The 26,591-nt window shown below is 54.0% G+C and overlaps 1 protein-coding gene across 1 annotated transcript in view; it reads right to left on the bottom strand.

Moving 5' to 3' along the window:
* PLK3 (polo like kinase 3) overlaps positions 1–18,564 on the bottom strand; it is a 19,005-nt gene extending 441 nt beyond the window's left edge. Inside the window, exons 1-9 of the mRNA XM_078615312.1 lie at positions 18,343–18,564; positions 13,283–13,511; positions 11,876–11,983; positions 9,859–9,975; positions 5,777–5,906; positions 4,857–4,944; positions 3,831–3,926; positions 2,689–2,887; positions 349–514 (exon numbers count right to left, since the gene is read on the bottom strand). Coding sequence (XP_078471438.1) covers positions 349–514; positions 2,689–2,887; positions 3,831–3,926; positions 4,857–4,944; positions 5,777–5,906; positions 9,859–9,975; positions 11,876–11,983; positions 13,283–13,366 — 988 coding nt within the window. The 5' untranslated portion in view covers positions 13,367–13,511; positions 18,343–18,564. The remainder of the gene's footprint in view (positions 1–348; positions 515–2,688; positions 2,888–3,830; positions 3,927–4,856; positions 4,945–5,776; positions 5,907–9,858; positions 9,976–11,875; positions 11,984–13,282; positions 13,512–18,342) is intronic.
* Between the last annotated feature and the right edge of the window lie 8,027 nt (positions 18,565–26,591).

Genomic DNA, 26,591 nt, shown 5'->3' with positions numbered 1-26,591 from the left:
CAAAAGCGTCGCCATCTCACACGGCCCGGCCCACACGTCGCCCCACATCTCCCCCCCACCACGAACACGCCAGGCCTCCGATCATCCAGCAGTGGCTGGAGCACTGCTTCTCTTGTTATACAAACCGCCCCCCCCACCAAATTATGGGCTCTTGCACACACCCCCCCCCCCCCCCCAAAAAAACTATGCCACTGCAAGACACATCACCACCTATAACCCTCCACAACCATCGCACACCACGCCCCATCCCCCCACTTCATCCAGCGCCCCCTCCACCCCCCCCAACCTCATCCCAACCCCCCCCCTCCAGCCACCCCCCCCCCTCCCCCACTCTGCGGTGACACCGACCGGCGGGTGCCGCGTCGCGGCTCGCTTTGTCTCGCCGGCCGCTGCCGCCGCTGCCGAAGATGAGGTCCCGCGCCCGCACCAGCAGCGCCCGCGTGGGGCTCAGCTCCTGCGGGAAGTCGGGGGAGCAGTAGCAGCAGCTGCTGGACAGTCGCTCCGGCGTGAAGCCCTTTGGGGGGGAGAGGGGGGGTAGGAAGAGAAGAAAGCGCGGGAACGGTCACCACGTGGGCAGGGTAGCTCTTTAAAAAACAAAGTTTCAGACCAATTAGCGAACGCCAACGAGCGGGAGGAAAGTGGAGGAGGGAACGAGGTGGTGGAGTTCCACGGGATTTTCTTCACCCTGCGACGCATTCTGCTGGCGAGCCGGGAGTTGTGGCTCCTGCTCGCATGCCCCCCACCAACCCAGCAGTGCGCGGCGATCCACCAACCCCCCCGCTGCAGCAGCTTGCAGCAGCGTGCAGCTTGCAGCAGCTTGCAGCAGCGTGCAGCTTGCAGCAGCTTGCAGCAGCGTGCAGCTTGCAGCAGCTTGCAGCAGCGTGCAGCTTGCAGCAGCTTGCAGCAGCGTGCAGCTTGCAGCAGCTTGCAGCAGCGTGCAGCTTGCAGCAGCTTGCAGCAGCGTGCAGCTTGCAGCAGCTTGCAGCAGCGTGCAGCTTGCAGCAGCTTGCAGCAGCTTGCAGCAGCGTGCAGCTTGCAGCAGCTTGCAGCAGCGTGCAGCTTTCAGCAGCTTGCAGCAGCGTGCAGCTTGCAGCAGCGTGCAGCTTGCAGCAGCGTGCAGCTTGCAGCAGCTTGCAGCTTGCAGCAGCGTGCAGCTTGCAGCAGCTTGCAGCAGCGTGCAGCTTGCAGCAGCTTGCAGCAGCGTGCAGCTTGCAGCAGCTTGCAGCAGCGTGCAGCTTGCAGCAGCGTGCAGCTTGCAGCAGCTTGCAGCAGCGTGCAGCTTGCAGCAGCTTGCAGCAGCGTGCAGCTTGCAGCAGCTTGCAGCAGCGTGCAGCTTGCAGCAGCTTGCAGCAGCGTGCAGCTTGCAGCAGCTTGCAGCAGCTTGCAGCAGCGTGCAGCTTGCAGCAGCTTGCAGCAGCTTGCAGCAGCGTGCAGCTTGCAGCAGCGTGCAGCCTGCAGCAGCGTGCAGCTTGCAGCAGCGGGCAGCTTGCAGCAAGGCCACCACTGCTGCGAGGTTGACCACAAAAGGACAGAAGCGTGAAGCGAAGCGTGGGTGAACAGGGGGGGGGAGGCGACCTGGGTTATGAAAATCCGCAGCAGTCACCGGATCTGGCACGGGATGTCCTGGGCACGGGGGGGGGGGGGCGCGTTTGGTTTGACGGCGGCACTCCCCCCTCTAAACCACCACCGCCCCTTGGCAGGGGAGACCCCCGCGTGATGAAACAGGACCACCCCTCTCTGCAGCCTCGGTGAGAAAAGGCAATTCCCTCCCCCCCCCACCGGGTGAGGCACGTGGAGAGCCGCTGTTAGCGGCGCTACTGACGAGGCGCTACTGACGAGGCGCTAGCGAGCAACCAGGCCGCGGCGTCTCCCCCGTGCGTGCGCCCACTGGCGGGGAGCGGCGGTTTGGCGCTGCGCTACTTCACGAACCCGGCGGGAATCGGACCTCGGGTCGCCCGCGGCAACCAGCACCAGAGTCATCCTGGGCATCCCCCCCCCCCCCCCGAGGTCGATTCCACGCCTGGCACGGCGCGTGTCAAACATCGGCACTGGGGGGGGGCCGGGCGTGGTGGTGGTGGCCACCCGACCACCTCGTGTGCCGTGCCGGCCTTCGTCAAGTGCTACCCTCGCCAGCGGCACTTGCCCCAAAAGCTTGTCAAGGCTACCCGGGGGATCTTTGCCCCCCCCCCCCCCACCACCCCACCCCCCACGTAACGCATCCCGAACACATCTTCACCGTTACCCTGTAGTCCACTCCACCTTACACCAGCACCCGGGCTGCCGTGTGCGAAATATCATCGCTGGAGAGACAAAGGCGGCCGGGCGTGGTTGCCGACCACCCCCCCCCCACCCCCCTCCCTGTCCATCGTTCGCAGTGCCGGAACTCGTTTGGGTGCTCGACATCAGCACGTGCCCCCGAACAGTCCGTTCAGTCCGTTGAAGGCTTTAGGGGTAGTGGTGGGTGGTGGTGGGTGGGTGGGTGGAGGGAGCGGGGGACCCGTCGCCACCTGTGTAAAGAAGGGGTGGGTGGTGGGTGGTGGGTGGTGGGCGGGTAGTGGTGGTGGGTGGAGGGAGCGGGGTACCCGTCAACACCTGTGTAATGAAGGGGTGGTGGTGGGTGGGTGGGTGGTGGTGGTGGGTGGGCGGGTAGTGGTGGGTGGGTGGAGGGAGCGGGGTACCCGTCACCACCTGTGTAAAGAAGGGGTGCTGCAGGGCGCCGTCGAGGTCCAGCCTCTCGCCGGGCGCCAGCCGCAGCAGCGCCGCGATCAGCGAGCGCGCCGAGTGGCCCAGCGTCGCGGGCAGCGGGTAGCGCGCCTCGCGGATGTACCGGTACATGTCGCGCAGCTCGCCCGCGTGGAACGGGAGGCGCCCCACCAGCATTGTGTAGCTGTGGGAGCGGGGCAACGGGGGGGGGCACAATGTGGGTATTGGGGTGGGGGCATTAGAGTTGGGGGGGGGGGGGGGCGAGGGTTTGACCGGATTCATTTTTTCATCGCCGGGGTTGTGGTGGACGCGGAATTCGAGGCACGGCCGCCGTCAGAATTCCTCGCGAGCGCGGCCGCTCGCCGCGGAGAGTGGGGCGAGGCGGCGGGGGTGGGCGGGTCGCAAAGGGTCAACCGTTGGAGTTCAAGGTTCAAGTCACGAGCGAATGTTTGTCGAGGTGTTAAGCGAGGCTAAGCTGGGATTTGGACGGCACCACCACTTGGCCACCATTGACCGCAGAGACTCGACACTGCCTGAAGAGGACTCGCTGCCCGAGACTTGCAACCACCGCTTTAAACCCAGCCAATCAGAGAACACGGACCGTAAATGTCAATCGACCCATCGCTATAACAGACGATTGCGCACATTTACGGCGAGGATGGGAAAAATATGTTCCCCAAACCGAGGGCCTAATACCACTTTCAAGCCACAACTCCCCAGCCCCACCTGGCACATCCGAGCCGAGCCAGCACAGTACGGGCCTGGTTTTTCGACTGGCTGCGACATCCGAATCTGGCTCGGGTTGGTGGGGGGGGCAAGCAGGGCTAGGGCTGAGGGTTCCACTCACGGCGTTCGTCGTGCGCGTGCCACGTGCGCGTGCCACGTGCGCGTGCCACGTGCGCGTGCCACGTGCGCGTGCCACGTGCGCGTGCCACGTGCGCGTGCCACGTGCGCGTGCCACGTGCGCGTGCCACGTGCGCGTGCCACGTGCGCGTGCCACGTGCGCGTGCCACGTGCGCGTGCCACGTGCGCGTGCCACGTGCGCGTGCCACGTGCGCGTACGTCACTTGCATGCATGTGCCATATGCGCATACGTCACGTGTGTGCGCGTCACGTGCGTGCCGTACACAATGCAGCCAAACGCCCACACGTCGGCCTCGCGCCCGTGGCCCTGCTTGTCGAGAACCTCCGGAGCGAGGTAGTTGGGAGTCCCGCAGATCGTCCTGCAACAGACGACGATGAAGACAACGATGACGACGACGATGTTGCTGACGACGATGTTGCTGACGACGATGACAAAGATGACGACGACAACGATAACGATACTAACGACGACAACAACGATGATGGCGATGTTGATGACGACAACGACGACGTAGGTGCGCAGGAGGCCGCGTGGCGCGACGAGGGTCCGAGACGTGGCGGCCACAAAACGCTTTTGCACCTCGCAGACACCGGTGGAAACCGCATGTGGACGATGAACTGTCAAAAACTAAACTTTTTATTTTACCACGTGAGGCCCACCCCGAGCGATGTAGCTCTTCTTTCACAAGTGACCAGGCCATCACAAATGATAGCTCAAGGAAGTGGCTCCTCATCATCGTGTGGAAATTTATAACAGCAGCCAAATAAACTCTTAAACGCGTGGTGATGTTGATTCTAAAATGTGGGAGGGAAAAACCGGAGGACCCGGAGAAAAATCCATACAAACTACAAAAATAAACAGCAGGCATCCAGGGTCGGGATCACGACCTCCTATACACCAGGCGAGGTAGTCAACATCTCGTCGCTGTCAACGCCACCACTGCTACCACCGAGACGAATATGGCCAGGCCACCCAACACCATGGAAACCATCGATATTCATAGAGACCCATAGAGACCCATCGATATTCATAGAGACCCATAGAGACCCATCGATATTCATAGAGACCCATCGAGACCTATAGAGACCCATAGAGACCCATCGATATTCATAGAGACCCATCGATATACATAGATCCATAGAGACCCATAGAGACCCATAGAGACCCACAGAGACCCACAGAGACCCACAGAGACCCACAGAGACCCACAGAGACCCATAGAGCCACACAGACACGTGATCGGGGACGGGGCGCGAGTGAAGTGGGGGGGGGGGGGGGTGTCTGGCACCTCTTCTGTTCCACTCCCTCGCCGAGCCTGATCGCGAGGCCAAAGTCTCCGATCTTGAGCTGCATTCGCTCCGTGATGAAGAAATTCCCTGCCGAGACAAACAGCGGTCGCACGGTCCACACCGGTGCGTGTTCGGACACGTCCAGGCCACGGGGCGGGCTCGTAGCGCAGTGTGCTAACCGTTGCGCCATCGCTCCCCATATGTACACACGCGAATAACCGTGCTCCCGCTCACTGCCAACACCGGTGACGATTATCTGTACCGGTCCTGGGCCTCCTCCAGGTCGACTCAGCCTCAAATGAGTACCTGGTGCGGTGTGCAGTGAACATCGCTACTGGGGAGACAAAGGCGGCCGAGCGTGGTTGCCGGCCACCCACCCCCTCGTGTACCGTTCCGGCCTTCATAGGTGCTCGCTAACAGCACTTGCCCTAACAATCTGTGAAGGCTATACGGGGGATCTTTGTTTTTTTGTGTGTGGAGTGGGTGGTGAGAGTGGCTGGGTGCTGAGTGGGTGGAGAGGGTGGGTTGGAATGTGTGGTGGGAGTGGGTGGGTGGTGAGAGTGGGTGGGTGGTGTGAGTGAGTGGGTGGTGTGAGTGAGTGGGTGGTGAGAGTGAGTGGGTGGTGAGAGTGAGTGGGTGGTGAGAGTGAGTGGGTGGTGAGAGTGAGTGGGTGGTGAGAGTAGGTGGTGTGAGTGGGTGGGTGGTGTGAGTGGGTGGGTGGTGTGAGTGGGTGGTGTGAGTGGGTGGGTGGGTCGTGTGAGTGGGTGGGTGGGTGGGGTGAGTGAGTGGGTGGTGTGAGTGAGTGGGTGGTGTGAGTGAGTGGGTGGTGTGAGTGAGTGGGTGGTGAGAGTGGGTGGGTGGTGAGAGTGGGTGGGTGGGTGGCGAGTCGTGTGAGTGGGTGGTGCGAGTGGCCGGGTACCCAGCTTGATGTCACGGTGCACGATTCCGCATGCATGGAGGTACTTGAGCCCCGCCACGATCTGCTGCAGGAAGTAGCGCACCTCGGGCTCGGTGAGGAACTTCCGCGCCTTGATCAGGTGGGCCAGCGACTGCGCCGGGGGAGGGATGGGAGCGCCGGGAGGGGATTTAAATCACGAGGACGCAGGGATTCCACGACGGACGTTTGGTCACCGACACGGTGCGAGCGTCCCTCCGTACCAATCAGAGCGTCCCTCCGTACCAATCAGAGCGTCCCTCCGTACCAAACAGAGCGTCCCTCCGTACCAAACAGAGCGTCCCTCCGTACCAAACAGAGCGTCCCTCCGTACCAATCAGAGCGTCCCTCCGTACCAATCAGAGCGTCCCTCCGTACCAATCAGAGCGTCCCTCCGTACCAATCAGAGCGTCCCTCCGTACCAATCAGAGCGTCCCTCCGTACCAATCAGAGCGTCCCTCCGTACCAATCAGAGCGTCCCTCCGTACCAATCAGAGCGTCCCTCCGTACCAATCAGAGCGTCCCTCCGTACCAATCAGAGCGTCCCTCCGTACCAAACAGAGCGTCCCTCCGTACCAAACAGAGCGTCCCACCGTACCAAACAGAGCGTCCCTCCGTACCAAACAGAGCGTCCCTCCGTACCAATCAGAGCGTCCCTCCGTACCAATCAGAGCGTCCCTCCGTACCAATCAGAGCGTCCCTCCGTACCAATCAGAGCGTCCCTCCGTACCAATCAGAGCGTCCCTCCGTACCAATCAGAGCGTCCCTCCGTACCAATCAGAGCGTCCCTCCGTACCAATCAGAGCGTCCCTCCGTACCAATCAGAGCGTCCCTCCGTACCAAACAGAGCGTCCCTCCGTACCAAACAGAGCGTCCCTCCGTACCAATCAGAGCGTCCCTCCGTACCAATCAGAGCGTCCCTCCGTACCAATCAGAGCGTCCCTCCGTACCAATCAGAGCGTCCCTCCGTACCAATCAGAGCGTCCCTCCGTACCAATCAGAGCGTCCCTCCGTACCAATCAGAGCGTCCCTCCGTACCAATCAGAGCGTCCCTCCGTACCAATCAGAGCGTCCCTCCGTACCAATCAGAGCGTCCCTCCGTACCAATCAGAGCGTCCCTCCGTACCAATCAGAGCGTCCCTCCGTACCAATCAGAGCGTCCCTCCGTACCAATCAGAGCGTCCCTCCGTACCAATCAGAGCGTCCCTCCGTACCAATCAGAGCGTCCCTCCGTACCAATCAGAGCGTCCCTCCGTACCAATCAGAGCGTCCCTCCGTACCAATCAGAGCGTCCCTCCGTACCAACGGCGACATCTCCCGTAGAGACGACGCGACAAAGAGCCGAAACCTCGGCGCGAAGTCGCGTCGCTTATCAGCGGAATCGCCCCAGGAGAGAGAACCGGCCACGACGATCCAAGGGGGGTTTCTCTCACGCGGTCGCTCTGCGTGATCCGCGGGGGTGGTCGCGATCGCAGGAGAGGATATGGGGGGAGGGGCTGAACTGCTGCTCAACTCTGCATTTATGCGCTAAAACTCGAAGTGGGGGTTGTTTAATTCTCTCTCTCTACGGTCAATATGCACGAGAGTAATAACCGGGGTGGCCCGCCAGATTCGAACCGCGAATTTTTACGAGTCAGAATCAGAATCTTTTTATACCGGAGCGATCCGATGGAGCTGTAAAGCTTTTGCCCCCACAGATGTCTAGTAGGGGCACGGGTTCAAAACGTCACAACAACAACAACAACAACGCAAAAACACGAGGGGAGTGCAAAATAGAGGAGGAGGTCAACAAATCACTCGTCCGTTCTTGCCACCCCATACACTACAACCGCACCGAAAAGCGGCCCCTTGGCGGTGGTCGGGGGGGGGGGGGCTACCGACATTCACCCACTCCCGCCACGGGCTCCGGGGCCTACTGCGCACTGGCACTTGATGGATCATGGCCGCCGTTGTTTGGGGGTTTGTTCTCACGCCGGTGACGGGAGACCAGGCGGGAGCGCCGCTACGAACCCGGCGACCCAAGATCGAATCCTGCTCACGGCTACCGACGACGACGATTAGCTGAACCGGTCCTGGGCCTCCCCTAGGTCGACTCGGCCTCAAATAATTATTTGATTCAATAGAGTGCAATTCATGCAAATTGCATCCCACAGTGCGATACGACTACCCGGTGCGGCGTGTAAACATCGCCACTGGGGAGACAAAGGCGGTCGGGCGTGGCGCTGGTCCACCCACCCCCTAACTGGCGAACAGCACTTGCCCCAACAGCCTGTTGAGGCTATGGGGGGGGGGGGGGGTCTTTGTCAGAGACCAGTGTCGGCAGCTTCCCCCCCCTCCCCCGTTCCCTTCCCCGCCCCCCCCCCGTCTCCCCGACCCCCCTCCCACCCCCCCCCCCTCCCTCTCTCCCTCACACCACCCCCCCCCCCCCCAAATACCCACACTGCACCCCACCCTTTCAACATCACCACCGGCTCCCCTCCCTCCCTCGCTCCCCCCTCCCCCTCCCCCCTCCCCCTCCCCCCTCCTGCCACCGCACCCCATTCCTAGGATTGTGGGGAATCCTGGGGGCTCCTGGCAAGGGGGTCGAGGGAGGCTTTAGGGGGGGTCGGGAGTGGCGCTTGCTCGTAGCTGGGAACCACCTGGGGATCAGCGCCACGGGGATCGACACGGCGGAGGCCCTGCATGCACCGGGTTTGGTGCCGGTCACGGTGGGTTTGGTGCCAGTAACGGTGAGTTTGGTGCTCGTTATGGCAGGTTTGGTGCTTGTTATGGCAGATTTGGTGCTGGTTATGACAGATTTGGTGCTGGTTATGGCAGGTTTGGTGCTAGTTATGGCAGGTTTGGTGCTGGTTATGGCAGATTTTGTGCTAGTTATGGCAGGTTTGGTGCTAGTTATGGCAGGTTTGGTGCTGGTTATGGCAGGTTTGGTGCTGGTTATGGCAGGTTTGGTGCTGGTTATGGCAGGTTTGGTGCTGGTTATGGCAGGTTTGGTGCTGGTTATGGCAGGTTTGGTGCTGGTTATGGCAGGTTTGGTGCTGGTTATGGCAGGTTTGGTGCTGGTTATGGCAGGTTTGGTGCTGGTTATGGCAGGTTTGGTGCTGGTTATGGCAGGTTTGGTGCTAGTTATGGCAGGTTTGGTGCTAGTTATGGCAGGTTTGGTGCTAGTTATGGCAGGTTTGGTGCTGGTTATGGCAGGTTTGGTGCTGGTTATGGCAGGTTTGGTGCTGGTTATGGCAGGTTTGGTGCTGGTTATGGCAGGTTTGGTGCTGGTTATGGCAGGTTTGGTGCTGGTTATGGCAGGTTTGGTGCTAGTTATGGCAGGTTTGGTGCTAGTTATGGCAGGTTTGGTGCTAGTTATGGCAGGTTTGGTGCTGGTCATGGCAGGTTTGGTGCTGGTTATGGCAGGTTTGGTGCTGGTTATGGCAGGTTTGGTGCTAGTTATGGCAGGTTTGGTGCTAGTTATGGCAGGTTTGGTGCTGGTTATGGCAGGTTTGGTGCTGGTTATGGCAGGTTTGGTGCTGGTTATGGCAGGTTTGGTGCTAGTTATGGCAGGTTTGGTGCTAGTTATGGCAGGTTTGGTGCTGGTTATGGCAGGTTTGGTGCTGGTTATGGCAGGTTTGGTGCTGGTTATGGCAGGTTTGGTGCTGGTTATGGCAGGTTTGGTGCTGGTTATGGCAGGTTTGGTGCTGGTTATGGCAGGTTTGGTGCTGGTTATGGCAGGTTTGGTGCTGGTTATGGCAGGTTTGGTGCTGGTTATGGCAGGTTTGGTGCTGGTTATGGCAGGTTTGGTGCTGGTTATGGCAGGTTTGGTGCTGGTTATGGCAGGTTTGGTGCTGGTTATGGCAGGTTTGGTGCTGGTTATGGCAGGTTTGGTGCTAGTTATGGCAGGTTTGGTGCTGGTTATGGCAGGTTTGGTGCTGGTTATGGCAGGTTTGGTGCTGGTTATGGCAGGTTTGGTGCTGGTTATGGCAGGTTTGGTGCTGGTTATGGCAGGTTTGGTGCTGGTTATGACAGGTTTGGTGCTGGTTATGGCAGGTTTGGTGCTGGTTTGCGGCAGTGCGGCTCACCCGCCGGCTGCAGTGCTCCAGCAGGAGGTAGACGTTCTCCGCGTCCTGGAAGTGGTAGTAGAAGCGGACGACGTGGGGGTGACGCAGCGTCCCGTGCAGCTCCACCTCGCGCTCCACCTGGACCACCAATTAGTCAGTCAGTTAGTCACCCACCCACTCACGCATACACTCATTCACCCACTCACGCATACACTCATTCACCCACCCACTCACGCATACACTCACTCACCCACTCACCTCACCTACTAATGCACCCACTCACTCATTCACCCACCCACCCGCTCACCCACCCACCCACCCATGATGGAGTTGCACTCAAATTCTAAACGTGTGTGGTAGTAACTGGCATGTTTTGTTCCCCCAAATTAATTGCATTCACTCATTCATTTCCGCCCACTCATTCATTTCATTCACATGCCCCCCCCCCGCCGCCCACCACTGCCCGACCCACACCCCCCTCCACAACCCCCATCCGACGCGCCTCGCACCCCAGAGCAGCGCGGAAGCCGCGCTCTGGGGTGCGCTCGGCTCCGCCATGCGCCCGACCCCGCTGGAGGGTTCGGGGGGGGGAGGGGGACCAGCCATCCACATTCCATCCCCCCCACCCCTCCCCCCGTCCTTCCTTCCCTTCCCGAATTCGCATTCACTCGTCGTGCGCGCGGTTCCGGGATTTCTCCGTGGACAGTCGCCGCCAAACCGGTTGCCACAACGATGGGCGGGGGTGGGGGGGGGCAGCATCGCAGGAGTTTATAGCATGGGGGGGGGGAGCGGGGAGGGAATGTAATAATGTAATTCAACAGGCGATGCGGAAACGGGCGAGGGAGGGCGAGGGGTTTGGGAGAGAAGGAGGGGGCAGGAGACGGGGGGAGGGGGGGCAGGAGACGGCGGAGGCAAGGAAACGGTGGGGGTGGGGATTTATTTTCGGCGTGGCTCTGCGTGGTTTTCCAGTGCATCTGTAATCGGCCCCTGGTCCTTAAAATGTCATTAACAAGGGCTACATAATTGTCCAGTGTAACCCCCCGTCCCCGTCCCCGTCTAAGGAGTAGAGGTCGCAAACGGGTTTTGATACCTTACCCGTACCCGGCCGCACCAGGGTCGCAAATGGGTACCCGTACCCTACCCGATTATCGGGCTACCCGTACCCAGCCGGGTATCGGGTAGGATATCAGGTACCCGATTGCGACCTCTGGGATGAAGCCATGTTGCAGGCACGGGTGGGTTTGATTCTAGGAACTTGAATTGTGAGAAGAGACAAGACGTTGGGAAATGAGTGACAAACGGTTACTCACTAGTGACTCACGGTCTACCCGTACCCGGCTGGGTACGGGTAGCCGGGTATCGGGTACCGGGTACCCGATTGCGACCTCTGCTAAGGAGTAACTATAACTAAGCTAGATCGTGCGAGTAAGATGGAGAGCCCTCTCCTAAACCGCTTGCCCAAAGCACATCGGGGAAGCGGGAAATGTTTTAACGAGTAGAGTTTTTAGGGGGGAGTGGTGGACGGTGTATTTATTTATTTATTTATCGCAGGCCCCACGCTTCATGGCGCATGGAGGCCCCGACAGCCGACCGTCAGCTCCGAGCAAAAGCGGTGAAGGCGCAGCCCCTGCAACTGCTCTCGATCGCCATGCCTGCTGGTCCAAGAGACACAGACGGGATTCGTTGTCCACAGGGCGAGTCGCCCTCGACAGAGAATCGTCTTGGCTCAATCGGCTCCACGCGCGAAATAAACCTCTCGCCCTGCTACCGATGATCATCAATGCTCATGAACACAAAAGGTGTTGGGACCATCAAGAATGCAATGGTAACGATGAATACACAACGGAGGCGATGCTCACGAATGCAACGATTACTAATATATGGTGGTGATGATAATTACGAACACAATAATGGTGACGATGATGAATACATCGATTACAAATATAACGATGGCGATGATCATTACACCAATGATGACCAGTGGCGATGACAATGACGACTATGACGACGACTATGACGACGACGACGCTCACTGCACCTTTTCGCGCTGGTAGGGCTTGGCGATGCGCGAGTGTGGGATGACCTTGATGGCGTAAACCTTCTGCGTGGCCATGTCCGTGGCCTCGTAGCACCGCGCAAAGCCGCCCTGCGTACACACAAAGACAAAGGATCCCCGCCCCCCCCGTGTAGCCTTAACAGATTGTTGGAGCAAGTGCTGTTTGCGAGCGCCTACGAAGGCACGAGAGGGTGGGGGGTGGCCAGCACCACCCACGGCCGCCTTTGTCTCCGCAGTGCCGATGTTTACACATCGCACCAGATACTCATTTGAGGCCGAGTCGACCTAGGGGAGGCCCAGGACGGTTCAGATAATCGTCACCGGTGTTCACAGAGAGCGGGAATCCAACCTGGTTCGCCAGGTTCGTAGCGCAGCGCGCTAACCGCTACACCACCGCTCCCCTTACTAACCACTAACCGCAACACCACACACAGACAAAGACAAAGACCCCCTGGGTAGACTCAACAGGCTGCTGGGGCAAGGTGCCGCTAGCGAGGAGTAACCTGGGAAGGGCCCGGCAAAGCACGACGAGGGGGTGGGGTGGTCAAAACCCACGGCAGGCCGCCTTTGCCTCCCCGGTGCCGATGTCCACAAACCGCATCAAAGAGGCCCAGTCAACAGGACCGCTTGGGATATTCGTCGCCCGATGTTTGTTGCAAGCGGGAATGGAACTCGGGTTGCCGCGTTCGTAGCGCAGCGCGCTAAAGAACACTCCGTAGAAGCCTCGGGGTCTCTCCGCGAGTCTCTGTGCCAGTCGCTGGTAACGGACCTGAGACCACCAACTCGCTGCACTTGAGACCCTTCTCAACAATCACTCGCGGCGAACCCAGACCTTGGCAGTGCCGGCTCTGCCCTTTGACCCCAAAGCCCCCCCCCCCGTAGGGGATCAGGGCTTCCGGGGTTCGGTTTGGGTGCGCCGGCTAGGGGATGGAGCAAGTTCAAGTTAATGTATTAGGTGTAGCCCTGTGAGCCATTCGGCTCTTGAATCGGGTGCAACCGCAACAAACAAAAACAAGAAAAAAAACATCTTAAAGTGAATATGTGACAAGGTTGGGCTTAGACGAATTGGGGCGAGAAGAATTGGGGCTAGGGGACAAGGTTCGAGGGTTTAGGGGTCAGGGGTCAGTCAGAGCTCGCGGTTTGCAACAGGGCTAGAGGAGTTGGGAGTTTACAGCATCTCGCGGAAATACCTGGTGCATAGCGTCTCCATAGCGTCTCCATAGCATGCTACGGAGAAGCTACGGACCAGCCGTCCTGTACACGCGAGATGCCGATACGGACACGCTACGAACCAGATATGAACACAGGCGAGATGCTGCTATTGAGACGCTGTAGGGATGCTGTAGGGGGGGGGGGGGGTGGGGGAGGGTGGTGATGCTATGGACCCACCTTGCCGAGTAGTTGTCCGCGGATGAATGATCGCCCTCCCGCCGCGTCCGTGATGAGCACGGGGGGCGAGACGGCCGGGTTCATCTTGGCCAACGGGGTCGCGACCTCGCCACCTCCACCTCCTCTCTTAACTCGCTCTCTACAACAACTCTCGCTCAACCACCAACTCTCTCTACAACAACAACTCCTCTCTCTCAACCACAACTCTCTCAATCTCTATCGCAGAGGCCTGCACTCAAAGACACACACACACGGATATTTAATTTAAAATAAGTAATATTTAAAAATACTTTTTTTTTTAAACACGCTTTAAGGAAATGTACCGTACGAGTAATGGCAGAACTCCACGGCTCCAGGAAGTGACCCCGAGGCTTGCCATAACGTAAGGGGCCGTGGCCAATTACAGCCAACGTCAGTTGAGCGTGGACAATTAGACCCAAGCCGAAACATAACATATAAAAAAGATTGTTTACAAATTTGTATTTTTAATGATAGAATTTAGTATTGTCATCAGTATGACGTAAGTATACCAAGTTCGCAGTCGATACCACATTGGGAAGTGGGTTAAAATTGAGTTACACAATTTGAGGATATGACAACAAGAGACAAACAGAGTTAAATGAAAGCGTGTAAATAAAAAAATCTATCTGGTGACGGCGACTGCTGCTACTCGTTACTGCGTTGGCAGTGGTGGGGCACAAGCATAACAACAACAACAACAACACAATTCAACGCGTTCACGAATGGGGGAATATAATTGACCGCCGTCTACCTTTGCGCGAGATGGCAGCAGCAATGTGCAGGAGGTTAAAGGTCAACGTGAAGCTCCTGCTTTAAACCAAAGACAAAGGTCCCGCGTGTAGGCTCAGACTTTTGGGGGCAAGTACCGTTAGCGAGTGACACCTATGAAGGCCGCCACGGCACACGAGGGGGGGCGGGGTGGGTGGACAGTACCACGCCCGGCCGCCTTTGTCTCCCCAGTGGCGATGTTTTTAAGCACCGCACCGGGTACTCGTTTGAGGCAGAGTCGACCTAAGGGTGGCCCAGGATCGGTTCAGATAATCGTCACTTGGCGTTGGCCGTGAGCGGGAATCGAACTCGGGTTTAGTGAGCGACACACACAATGCGCTGTCAATGTATTGTTGTCGCAGTGTGTGCGTGTGCATAACCGTGTTATTGTACACTACATTACGTGTGTGTATTATGTAAACATGTATTATCGTGTGGCACAGCATGTATTGGGCAGTGGGTCGTGCATGAATAGAGCACGCATTGTGTGCGTTATGCAAGGGTGCGTGCATTAGGCGCGGTGAATAGGAAATTGAATAGAAGCCGGCATTGACGCTCCACATTGCGACTATCGCCCACGTTGCTACCTCGGCTCTCGGCAGCAGCCGCAACGAGAGGATTACTAGGGGGGGGGGGGGGTGGTGATGATGATGGTGATCGGTCACGATGATGAACAGTATATCATGATGACTGTGGCCGTGATTCTGATGATGGTAGAGGCCGGGCATGGTGCTGGCCACCCACCCCCTCGTGTACCGTTTCGGCCTTCATAGGTGCTGCTCGCTAACAGCACTTGCCCCTACAGTCTGTTAAGGCTATACGGGGGTGGGGGGGGTCTTTGTCTTTGCTCATGACGATGGTGATGATGATGTATTAACCGTAACTAAAGTGAATAATTCCTCATTGGTTCTCTCGGTAAAGTCACGTAGAAATAAACTAAAATAAATAATAATAGATTACGACGTTTCGATCGCAACACAAGCAACCATCATCGGGTACAAATGAATGAGAAAACAAACCTAGTAAACTTTTAAATACAATGTAATACAACACAGAGTCGACTAACATAACAGTCAACAACCCCACCTGGTTGATTAACGTTCTTCCAAAGATTGCTAAATTTGAGACAGAGACACAAAACATCGACACAGAGCAATCTTTGGAATAACGTAATCAACCAGGTGGGGTATTGACTGTGGTGTTGGCCGACTCTGTGTTGTATTGCATTATATTTAAAAGTTTACCATGTTTGTTTTCTCATTCATTTGTACCTGATGATGGCTGCTTGTGTTCCAATCGAAAAGTCGTATTCTATTATTATTTAATGTATTTCTACGTGACTTTACCGAAAGAACCAAAGAAAAATTCCTGCAGTCACGAAAGCTTCGAATTTAGTTTAATAAATTGCTCTCTTGCGCGGACACACACAAATTAGCGCGAGGTTACAACACACGGCACTTCTGTGCGCGCTGCGCGTGCCTCGCCGCCACTCACGACCCCAACAACAATTGCCGAAAACAAATCTCAGCAAAGCACCACGAGGATGATTACACGGATGACACTTTCACATTCATTGTATCACTACGGTAACATTAACACCAATCATCTCGCATACATCTTTCGGCACAAGATACTAATCACACACACACGCATCTCATTTCACTGGCCACTTAGCTCAAATAATAATCATGACCACCATCGGAATTCAAGAGACTGTGATGGTGGTGACACAGTAGGGGGCAAGGGTGGTGCATGGGCCCAGTCATCTCAGTCAGTCGATTCGTGGCACCTGCTGGGTCTGCCCCGTGACCTCCTGCCAGCGGGCGTTCGACACTTCACGTGGCCTCAACGTGCACCTAGCCTGGCACAAGCGCCGCGGTGACGTTACCACCACTTAGTGGCGAATGGTGGTTGTTGTTGGTGGTGGTGATAATGATGATGCATTTGCACAATAACTTAATGACACCGAAGACTCGCTCGTCCACCTATCTCAACCGAGGGTGTAAAACACCGACGTCAAATATGTACCCCGCGAAGCCCACAGCACTTAACCTAATCAGCAGAATCGATAGAGTTAATGAAGAGGATGATGGTGGTGTTGTATTCAATGTAAGTGTCAATATAGCCTCTCCCCACCGAACATCAACCCAAGATGAATAACACTGGTCAACAAAAAAATCTGATCTCAGATTTGCTCTATCACATCATTTTTATGCTATCGGCATACCCCATTTTCATTGATTTTACCCGAAATTAACTCTGTCACTTATGATTGCAAGTTGTTGCGAGTCGGTGACTGCTTTAGTGTTAAAACACGGCGCTGTATTTTTGGGATAGTGTGTTTATAATATCATTTTATGTAGATATCCACATTTATTTAATATTTTTCTTCTGCAGTTTTTATTGAAAATGCAATATTTGATCTCAAAAACCTGATGTGATGGATAAAAACTGATGCCAGATTTGGAATCGGCACCCCAAAATTACCTTAAATCCCTTGGAATACCTGATGCCAGAAAGAGTGTGTTGACCAGTGTTATATATCACTTATAACAGTAAATTATCATCTTCTTGGTTCTTTCGGTAAAGTCACGTAGAATGGAAATAATAAAATAATAAAAATAAAACATAATAAAATAATTCTCACGACGTTTCGGCCACAACGCAAGCAGCCGTCCTCAGGTGGAGAACAGGTCTGTCGAGAAGACAGAGTCTGAATGACACACCCCAGGCTCTGTCAGACTGTCTTCCCGAGACCTGTTCTCCACCTGAGGACGGCTGCTTGCGTTGTGGCCGAAACGTCGTGAGAATTATTTTATTATGTTTTATTATTTTATTATTTACATTCTACGTGACTTTACCGAAAGAACCAAGAAGATGAATCCCTGCAGTCACGAAAGCTTTAAATCGAAAAGTAAATTATCATTCAGAGATAGTACATGTTATTTACCCAGGAAAGCCACAGGCTGTCTCAATACTCTTTTTCAGGAGGGTCCTGCTACATTGAGGATGCTTGGCCAACACCAGTGTCACATTGTATGTTGTTGTTGTTTTATGTAGCTATGGAAGGAGGAAATCCCACGCAGAGCAGGGCGAGGTGGGGAGGTGGTGTGGTGAACATTCAAACTCGAGAATCGATCCCCAGGTTTTTCTTCGCGCCGAGGCACGCGTGTCACACACCACCTGCACTGCCACCCCCACACCCCCACACACTCATTGAAACCCGACCACCGCGTTTACACAGAATCGTGAGCAACGATACCAGCAATGCAGAGGATGGTGGTTGGTGGTGGTGGTAGTGATGGTGATGATGGTGGTGGTGGTGATGATGATGGTCCATAGCGGGGGGGGGGGGGGGGTCCGGGGCTCGGAGCAAACCATCAACCGTGTGCCCCCCCCCCCTCCCCAAAGTGCAGGGCCCGGGACGGTCGTCCCGTAGCCGAAGGACGGCTCGGATGGCGATGTTGTGAGCATAGCGGAATAAACTATTCTCGCTTGCACGGATATCTTAGCAGAAGATTTTCTTTTTTTAGGAAAGACATCCGATTTAATATCGCTCAGACGGATTAGCAGAAACAATACAAGATGATGATGGCGGTGTTGATGTTGGATAGAACAACGAATTGGCTCGATTCTCTTTGCCGAAGTTATATCCCAGGCCGAGGTTTAACTATAACATTGCAACAAGGCGCAGCTTGCAGCCAACCACAGAAGACTGGTGATGATGATGATGACAACAATCAACGATGGAAGCTAAAATAATGTACAGTATGAACAAAGTCAATTCACGACTGTTCTCCGTTTTGCAAATATATTCATCTCGGCATAAGATCTTTGTTTTTAATTGCCCTCCTTACACATCCAACCACCACGACCGATTATTTAAACAACGCAAGATGATGGTGGTGGTGGTGGTGATATTTTAAAATATAATTCACCACACTCTGCGGGGTGTTCCAGGGCGCAACATTTAAACCAAACATCCCCCCCAGCCCCCCCTCTCCTCCTTCCTTGGAACCCCACTTCAGCGAGAAACGGCAGCGAGAAATTCACACGACAACAATTCCTCTGGATTACAATTACAACAGTGGTCATCCATCACCACCACCACCAACATTAACACTCATTATATCGTGGTCATGTATTTTATAAAATATAATGTATAACCGCATCATCCCCGTCTCTCTCTCTCGCTCTCTCTCGCAGCCCCCCACACACACAACCTCATCAGAATGTTTAGAAGCACAATGCGATTCGCCCCGAACGCTTGCCTGCAAACACCAGTGACGGTGGTGGGAGTGTCGACCACGACGATGTTTGCTGTTGTCGATGGGTATAATGCTGCTGCTGCTGCTGCTGTAGAACAAACAACGGAATGAATGAGTGAATGAATGGGTGAATGAGTGAGTGAATGAATGAATGGCTGAGCTGCGTCCTCTGCGCCTCTCTCCGTGCCGCTCCTCTCGCCTCGCGACTGGGGTGCCGACGTCACAGCCTATATCGAGCCTCCGTGCGTGTGACGTCACCAACTAGACGTGCGGGGGAGGGGGCGGGGGGAGGGGAGAGAGGGGTGGGTGGAGAGAGGGGGGAGAGGGGGGAGTTCGCTTCATTTGTGGGGGTGGGGTGGACAGGAGGGGAGGTGGAAATGGTGGGGGGGTGGAGGAGGGGGGGTGGAGGAGGGGGGGTGGAGGAGGGGGGGTGGAGGAGGGGGGGTGGAGGAGGGGGGGTGGAGGAGGGGGAGGTGGAGGAGGGGGGGTGGAGGAGGGGGGTGGAGGAGGGGGGTGGAGGAGGGGGGTGGAGGATGGGGGTGGAGAGAGGGGAGTTCGCTTCATTTGTGGGGAGGTGGAAAGGGTGGGGAGGTGGAAGGGGGGGGCGGGGTGGAGGAGGGGGGGGTGATGGGGGTGCGGGTGGGGAGTTCCACATGGCACATCGCGCAGCCTGCGGTCATCACCAGCAGCTGCAGCAGCACGATGGGAGCCACTTACACTGAAACATTTCCCAGCGGGCGACCAACGTGGAGATGGAGCTGATGAGAGAGACCAGCTCGCGCGCGTGTGTCGGGGGGCGTCTCGTCGGCCAACGCCGGTGACGATTATCTGAATGGGTCCTGGGCCTCCTCCCCTAGGTCTACTCAGCCTCAAATGAGCACCCGGGGCAGTGTGTAGTAAACATCGCCACTGGGGAGACAAAGGCGGCCGGGCGTGGTCGTGGCCACACCTCGCAAACAGCACTTTCCCCTACAGTCTGTTAAAGGCTATACGGGGGAATTGTTCCCCCTTGTCTTTGGTATGTTTGTATGTGACCTCGAAATGCACCTAGCCTGGTACAAGCGCTGCGGTGACTTCGCCGTCACTTCGTGGTGAGTGGCAGCTGTCGTTGTTGTTGTTGTGTGCGTGGGGAGCGGTGGCGCGATGGTTAGCGCGCTTCAACTACCAAAAAAACCCCTACCGCTACCCGCGTTCCATTCCCGCCCACGGCTATCATCAGCGGGCGCGAGATATAATCTCTTAACTGGTCCCTGGCCTCCCCTATGTCGACTCAGCCTTAAAAAAATAACCTAACGCACGACTTGGAAGATCGCGATTCAATTTGTGAGCAGGTGGAACAACTCACCAAGACCAAAACTCATTAATTGATGAAGAATTGCGCACGCTTCTCTTGATTGTTCACGTTCCGGTCTGGGTGCGTTCCGTCGCCTGCTGATCTCTCACTTCCCCCCCCCCATCTCTTTCTTCCCCTCTGTTCGGAAGCCACCGGCGCTGTGCACTTTTAAATCATCGAGAGCAGTGCTTCTAGAACTTTACTGTAGCGTTGCACCCCTTCTTCTTGGTTCTTTCGGTAAAGTCACGTAGAAGGGAAATAATAAAATAATAAAAATAAAACATAATCAAATAATTCTCACGACGTTTCGGCCACAACGCAAGCAGCCGTCCTCAGGTGAATAACAGGTCTGTCGGAAAGACAGCGTCTGAATGAATGACGCTGTCTTCCCGACAGACCTGTTCTTTACCGAAAGAACCAAGAAGATGAATCCCTGCAGTCACGAAAGCTTTAAATCGAAGTTTTGCACCTCTTTGGTTCTCAATAGTATTTTTTTCATGGTAATAAATACGTCGGTTTGATCAAACAAAGTAAGCTGTAACTTCCGTGCCCCGTGCTTAATTTGTGTTGTCGATTGTTACCGTTGTTACGTTGTTTTATCGCTTTATTTTGGTGAAAACATGGTTAATCTAAATTGTCTTATGGTTGCTCTTGTTGACTTGCACCACATCGGGATCTTAGCACCAGAGGTGGGACAAAGTCATTGTTATGCAAGTCCAAGTCGAGTCGCAAGTCATCAAATTCATGACTCGAGTCTGACTCGAGTCCAAGTCACATGACTCGAGTCCACATCTCATAGGTGGGACAAAGTCATTGTTATGCAAGTCCAAGTCGAGTCGCAAGTCATCAAATTCATGACTCGAGTCTGACTCGAGTCCAAGTCACATGACTCGAGTCCACATCTCATAGGTGGGACAAAGTCATTGTTATGCAAGTCCAAGTCGAGTCGCAAGTCATCAAATTCATGACTCGAGTCTGACTCGAGTCCAAGTCACATGACTCGAGTCCACATCTCATAGGTGGGACAAAGTCATTGTTATGCAAGTCCAAGTCGAGTCGCAAGTCATCAAATTCATGACTCGAGTCTGACTCGAGTCCAAGTCACATGACTCGAGTCCACATCTCATAGGTGGGACAAAGTCATTGTTATGCAAGTCCAAGTCGAGTCGCAAGTCATCAAATTCATGACTCGAGTCTGACTCGAGTCCAAGTCACATGACTCGAGTCCACATCTCATAGGTGGGACAAAGTCATTGTTATGCAAGTCCAAGTCGAGTCGCAAGTCATCAAATTCATGACTCGAGTCTGACTCGAGTCCAAGTCACATGACTCGAGTCCACATCTCATAGGTGGGACAAAGTCATTGTTATGCAAGTCCAAGTCGAGTCGCAAGTCATCAAATTCATGACTCGAGTCTGACTCGAGTCCAAGTCACATGACTCGAGTCCACACCTCTGCTTAGCACACAGCGTTTACATAAGTTTTTTAAAATAGATTTGCTGGTTTATTCTCGGATGTTTATGTTACGCGTCGTCGCTTTAAGATGTTCTGTGTTCATATTTTGTTTGTTGCGGTTGCCCCCGACTTAGGAGCCGCATGGCTCACAGGGCTACACCTAATCAATGAACTTGAACGATTTACCTTCTAAACAAAAACATCTGACCACGTCTCGCACCCCCAGAGAGGGCATCTCACACCCCCAGGGAGTGCCGCGTGCACCCCCAGGTGAAGAAGCGATGATCTAAATTCAAAACTCATTTCTTTAGAGACGTTTTGTGTGCGAGTGTGTGGTTTGTTGTACCTGATCATTTCTCAATCAGAAATAAGCCGGGGGGCTACTCGGTCCAGCAATTGCTAGAGCACGATGGATCATTATTATTTTATTCAGTAAGCGTGTTTAGGCAGGAGAGGGGCCTCACCGATGCGCCTTGCGAATTTTTTTTTATTTCGCTCACGAAACTTAATAACGAAATTAAGATAACGGCCGGGTATATGGTTCAGGAACCAGATTGAATATCAAGATTTTCTATATATACTGTACATGGAAAGTGAGATGTTAAAAAAAGAATACACACACACGGAAGGGCAAGTTGATTCACACACCCGGTTTATTTCGTAAAGCGAACGGATGTATCAGCACTGATATCGTGATTCAAACTGTCCTACACGCGAACGAGTGAAAGGTTTGAAATAGCTTGGGGGGGAAATACACACACACACGTCACCCACCCCACCACACATCCACACGCACAAAGATTCACCGTATGGCCTTCACAGACTGTTGGGGCAAGTGCTGTTAGCGAGCAGCACCGATGAAAGCCGGCACGGCACACGAGGGGGTGGGTGGGTGGCCAGCACCACGCCCAACAGCCTTTGTTTCGATGTGAAGCTTTCGTGACTGCAAGGATCCATACTCTTAGGTTGTTTTACCAACGTGACTTTACCGAACAAACCTAAGAGTATGAAGCCTTTGTCTCCCCCCGTGGCGATGTTTACTACACACCGCGCCAGGTACTCATTTGAGGCTGAGTCGACCTACGGGAGGAGGCCCATAACCGGTTCAGATAATCGTCACCGGTGTTGGACGTGAGCGGGAATCGAACACGGGTCTCTGCCAGGTTCGTAGCGGAATGGAGCGCTAACCACCACACTACCGCTCCCCACACACATCCACACAAAAACAACACACTCACTCTGCATGGGCCAGGGCAGACATCGGTTCCAACCGTGACGGCAACGTGTGTTGGTATAACGATTAAACACATTCCTGCGGAGGGAGCTGGTAGGAACGTTGGGTTGTTCGGTCAATGGTCAGGGTCAACGGCGGCGTGGTGTATTCCGCAAATATGCCCGACTGTGAGGGCAGGCACAAGCCGGCGTGAGTAGGTTAAACGTTGAGTTTTATAAGGGCACCACGGGGTGACCAGCCCCTCCTCACCCAGCCCCACCCCTCCCACCCCCCACCCAGCCCCACCCTCCCCACCCTCCCTACCCAGCCCCTCCCCACCCTTCCCACCCAGCCCCTCCCCTTCCCACCCAGCCCCTCCCTGCACGACGGACACAATAATCCCCTGTGGGCTGGTGTAACCAGGAGGTTCCTACCAGTATTATACGACCAAGAATGCGTCATTTATTATACAGTGGTGTTGTCACCCGAAGTAGGTGGCGACAACTGTCGTGGAATATCTGATCTGTGTCCATGCACACATGTGACGAGATATCCATCCATTCATTCAGCCTCACAGACTGCTGGGGCAAGTGTGGTTAGCGAGCGCCTTGTGAAGGCCAGCACTGCATACAATGGCAGTGGTGTGGCCGGATCAACAATACCCAGCCACCTTTGTTCCTGCCCCCGGCGCCGTTTATGTGGGCGACACATTGGCTAGGAGATGTTAACTACCTCGCCTGGTACACAGGAGGTCGTGGGTTCGATCTCGACCCTGACGCCTGCTGTATATTTGGAGTTTGCATGGTGGCGAGCTGTTAACTACCTCGCCTGGTACACAGGAGGTCGTCGTGGGTTCGATCTCGACCCTGACGCCTGCTGTATATTTGGAGTTTGCATGGTGGCGAGCTGTTAACTACCTCGCCTGGTACACAGGAGGTCGTCGTGGGTTCGATCTCGACCCTGACTCCTGCTGCTGCATATTTGGAGTTTGCGTGTCTCTCTCTCTCCCCGTGGTCGAGTGTTTTTTTCTCCGGGTCCTCCGCTTTTCCCCTCCACATTTATAAACACGCGTTTCGAGTCTTCGGCTGCTACAAATGTCCACGTGATAAGCCATCTCGTGGAGCCGTCACTTGTGGCCAGGTCGCTTCTGAAAAACGAGCCGTATACCTCAGAGGGCCTACCTAGTAAAATAATAGTTTAGTGTTTGTACAAGCCTTAGTGGTTATTAAGGCCGAGTCAACTTAGAGGGAGACATATTTTTAGTTTTTTTCGGTAAAGTCACGTAGGTTAAAACATTTTAATAAAAACGTTAAATTAAAATAAAATTAAAATAAAAATCACGACGTTTCGGAAACGTCGTGATTTTAATTTTATTTTACTTTTATTAATTTTTTTTTACCTACGTGACTTTACCGAAAAAACCTAAGAATATGAATCCTTGCAGTCACGAAAGCTTCAAATCTAGAATTAGAGGGAGACCCAGACGCGGCCGTGATTAAACTCGCCACCTTGACGTTGGACATGGGAGAGGACTCGAACCCCGGGTCTCTATGGAGGTGGTTCTAAGTGCAGTCAGCGAACCACCACAGCACACATCACGGAATCTTTTTGCCAGCGTCAAAGTATGAACAATAAGAATTGGTGTTCAAATCAAGATTGGTGCTTTACCCTTTCTGGCAGTAAAACATCAGGCGTTAAGATGTTCAAATACCAAATAGATACCTTGTTTTGCGAGGAATCAATTACCGCATTAACCACACACACAGGACTTCTGCTGAACGTGAACTGCTCTATGTGCAGTCTTCTTCATCGTGCCGCTCACTCCGAGCTGTCAATGCTCTGCTACGTGCATTGTCCTTGTGCTGTTCGCATGTCGGCGCTGTCCTCTGCCCGTGACGCTGGCAGCGAGACGAGGACAGGGAGAGGTCCGCTGCTGTTTCTGATGTAAGGCCGCTCAGTTTCTAGTTGGTGGATGAAACGTCTTGAACTCCCCCCGTGTATTGGCACCACCGCACGAACCCCACTCGCCACAATACATCAACGACAAGAACAACAACAACATCAACAAGAACAATCACAACATCAACAACAACATGAACGACACCAACATCAACAAGAACAATCACAACATCAACAACGACAACAAGCACAGTCACAACAACATCAACGACAAGAACAACAACAACATCAACAAGAACAATCACAACATCAACAACAACATGAACGACACCAACATCAACAAGAACAATCACAACATCAACAACGACAACAAGCACAGTCACAACAACATCAACGACAACAACGACAAGAACAACAACATCAACAAGAACAATCACAACATCAACAAAAAGCACAATCACAACATCAACAACGACAACAAGCACAGTCACAACAACATCAACGACAAGAACAACAACATCAACAAGAACAATCACAACATCAACAACAACAAGCACAATCACAACATCGACAAGAACAACAACATCAACAACAACAAGCACAATCACAACATAAACAACAACAACAACAAGCACAATCACAACATCGACAAGAACAACAACATCAACAACAACAAGCACAATACATCAACGACAACAGCGACAAGAACAACGAAAACAATCACAACATCAACAACAAGCACAGTCACAACATCAACAACAAGCACAATAACATCAACGACAAGAACAACAGGAACAACATCAACAACAACAATCACAACATCAACAACAACGACAACGAGCACAATCACAACAACAGCAACGACAAGAACGCCAACAACGCCGCACTGTTTATTCGCCACCCCCCCCCCCCCCGGTGCGTAGTGAGCGCGTATCGGACACAGCGCACATTGCCACCAGCCGCGTGATAAGAGTCGAAGTCGCGTCGTGGATTTGGTGCTCGTGTTTTTCGTTTGCTTGGTCTGGGAAGAAGATAAAGGGGCCGGGGTTTTCCCGCGAGGGAATTCGTGAGTATTTAACAGCCGCCAGTCACCACGTCGCTTTTATAACCCAACTCACACTTAACACCGGTCAAAGTGGTGGGGTTTGTGCGTGGTGTGTGGACATTTACCCCCCCCCAGCACTCAGCTGTGTGCGTCAGAGCAGAACACGTGGCACCACATTGCAAGCGGAAGATGTTTGTCGGTACGAGAATCTCTCTGAACGCGGCCGATAACGGTGGGGTTGATGTCGCCAATGAATGCACACGAGAGATATGAAACAATAACATCGCTCACGATATGCCCGTTCGTGTCGTATGTCCCTAAACCCTTGACGGCGCTGATGCATTTGGGGGATGAGGCCATCAATGCATTACAACAACCGGGTTGTCGGAGGCTCCCTGCTCCTTCACTAACCCACGTTGACCAGCGTGGTGAAGTATGGTCAATGTTCTTGGTTCTTTCTGTAAAGTCACGTAGAATGCAAATAATAAAATAATAAAAATAAAACATCATAAAATAATTCTCACGACGTTTCGACCACAACGCAAGCAGCCGTCCTCAGGTGGAGAGCAGGTCTGTCGAGTAGACAGTCTGAATGAGAATGATTTTATTTTTATTATTTTATTATTTCCATTCTACGTGACTTTACCGAAAGAACCAAGAAGATGAATCCCTGCAGTCACGAAAGCTTTAAATCGAAATTTATGGTCAATGTGTGAGAAGCCAGTCTAACACGTAGTATAGGGCTTTTCGCGACCGATAAATCGTGTAAATGTGTCGTTAAACCCGCCACCGCCCGGAAATCAAACAACGTGAATCAATTAACCCCCCCCCACACACAAAGTTCTTGCCACAAATGAACCACAACACCTGGCTGGATGCGCTTCTGTGGCCGTCTGGAACGCTCTTCCTTCCGATATTATGAAGCCGCTGGGATCTATGGCACTTTTTAATTATCCAGATGGAAAACTCAGGTCTGTCGAGAAGACAGAGTCTGAATGAGACTCTGTTTTCTCGACAGACGCTGTCTTCTCGACAGACCTGGTCTTCGCCTGAGGACGGCTGCTTGCGTTGTGGCCGAAACGTCGTGATAATTATTTTATTGTTTTATTTTTATTATTTTATTATTTCCATTCTACGTGACTTTACCGAAAGAACCAAGAAGATGATTCCAAGGATACTACCGCGAGTGTAGGAGCGCATTTTTAAAGAACCAACCGATGGCACGTGACACGTTTGATGGCTACATCGGCACGCTCTGGCCAAAAACCACACAAACGGAAAGTTCTACAACATCTAAAACAGGTAAG

The sequence above is a fragment of the Lampetra planeri genome, chromosome 46 (assembly GCF_965212315.1).
Source record: "Lampetra planeri chromosome 46, kcLamPlan1.2.h2, whole genome shotgun sequence".
In the NCBI taxonomy this organism is placed as follows: domain Eukaryota; kingdom Metazoa; phylum Chordata; class Hyperoartia; order Petromyzontiformes; family Petromyzontidae; genus Lampetra; species Lampetra planeri.
This window is presented reverse-complemented; position numbering and strand designations above follow the sequence as displayed.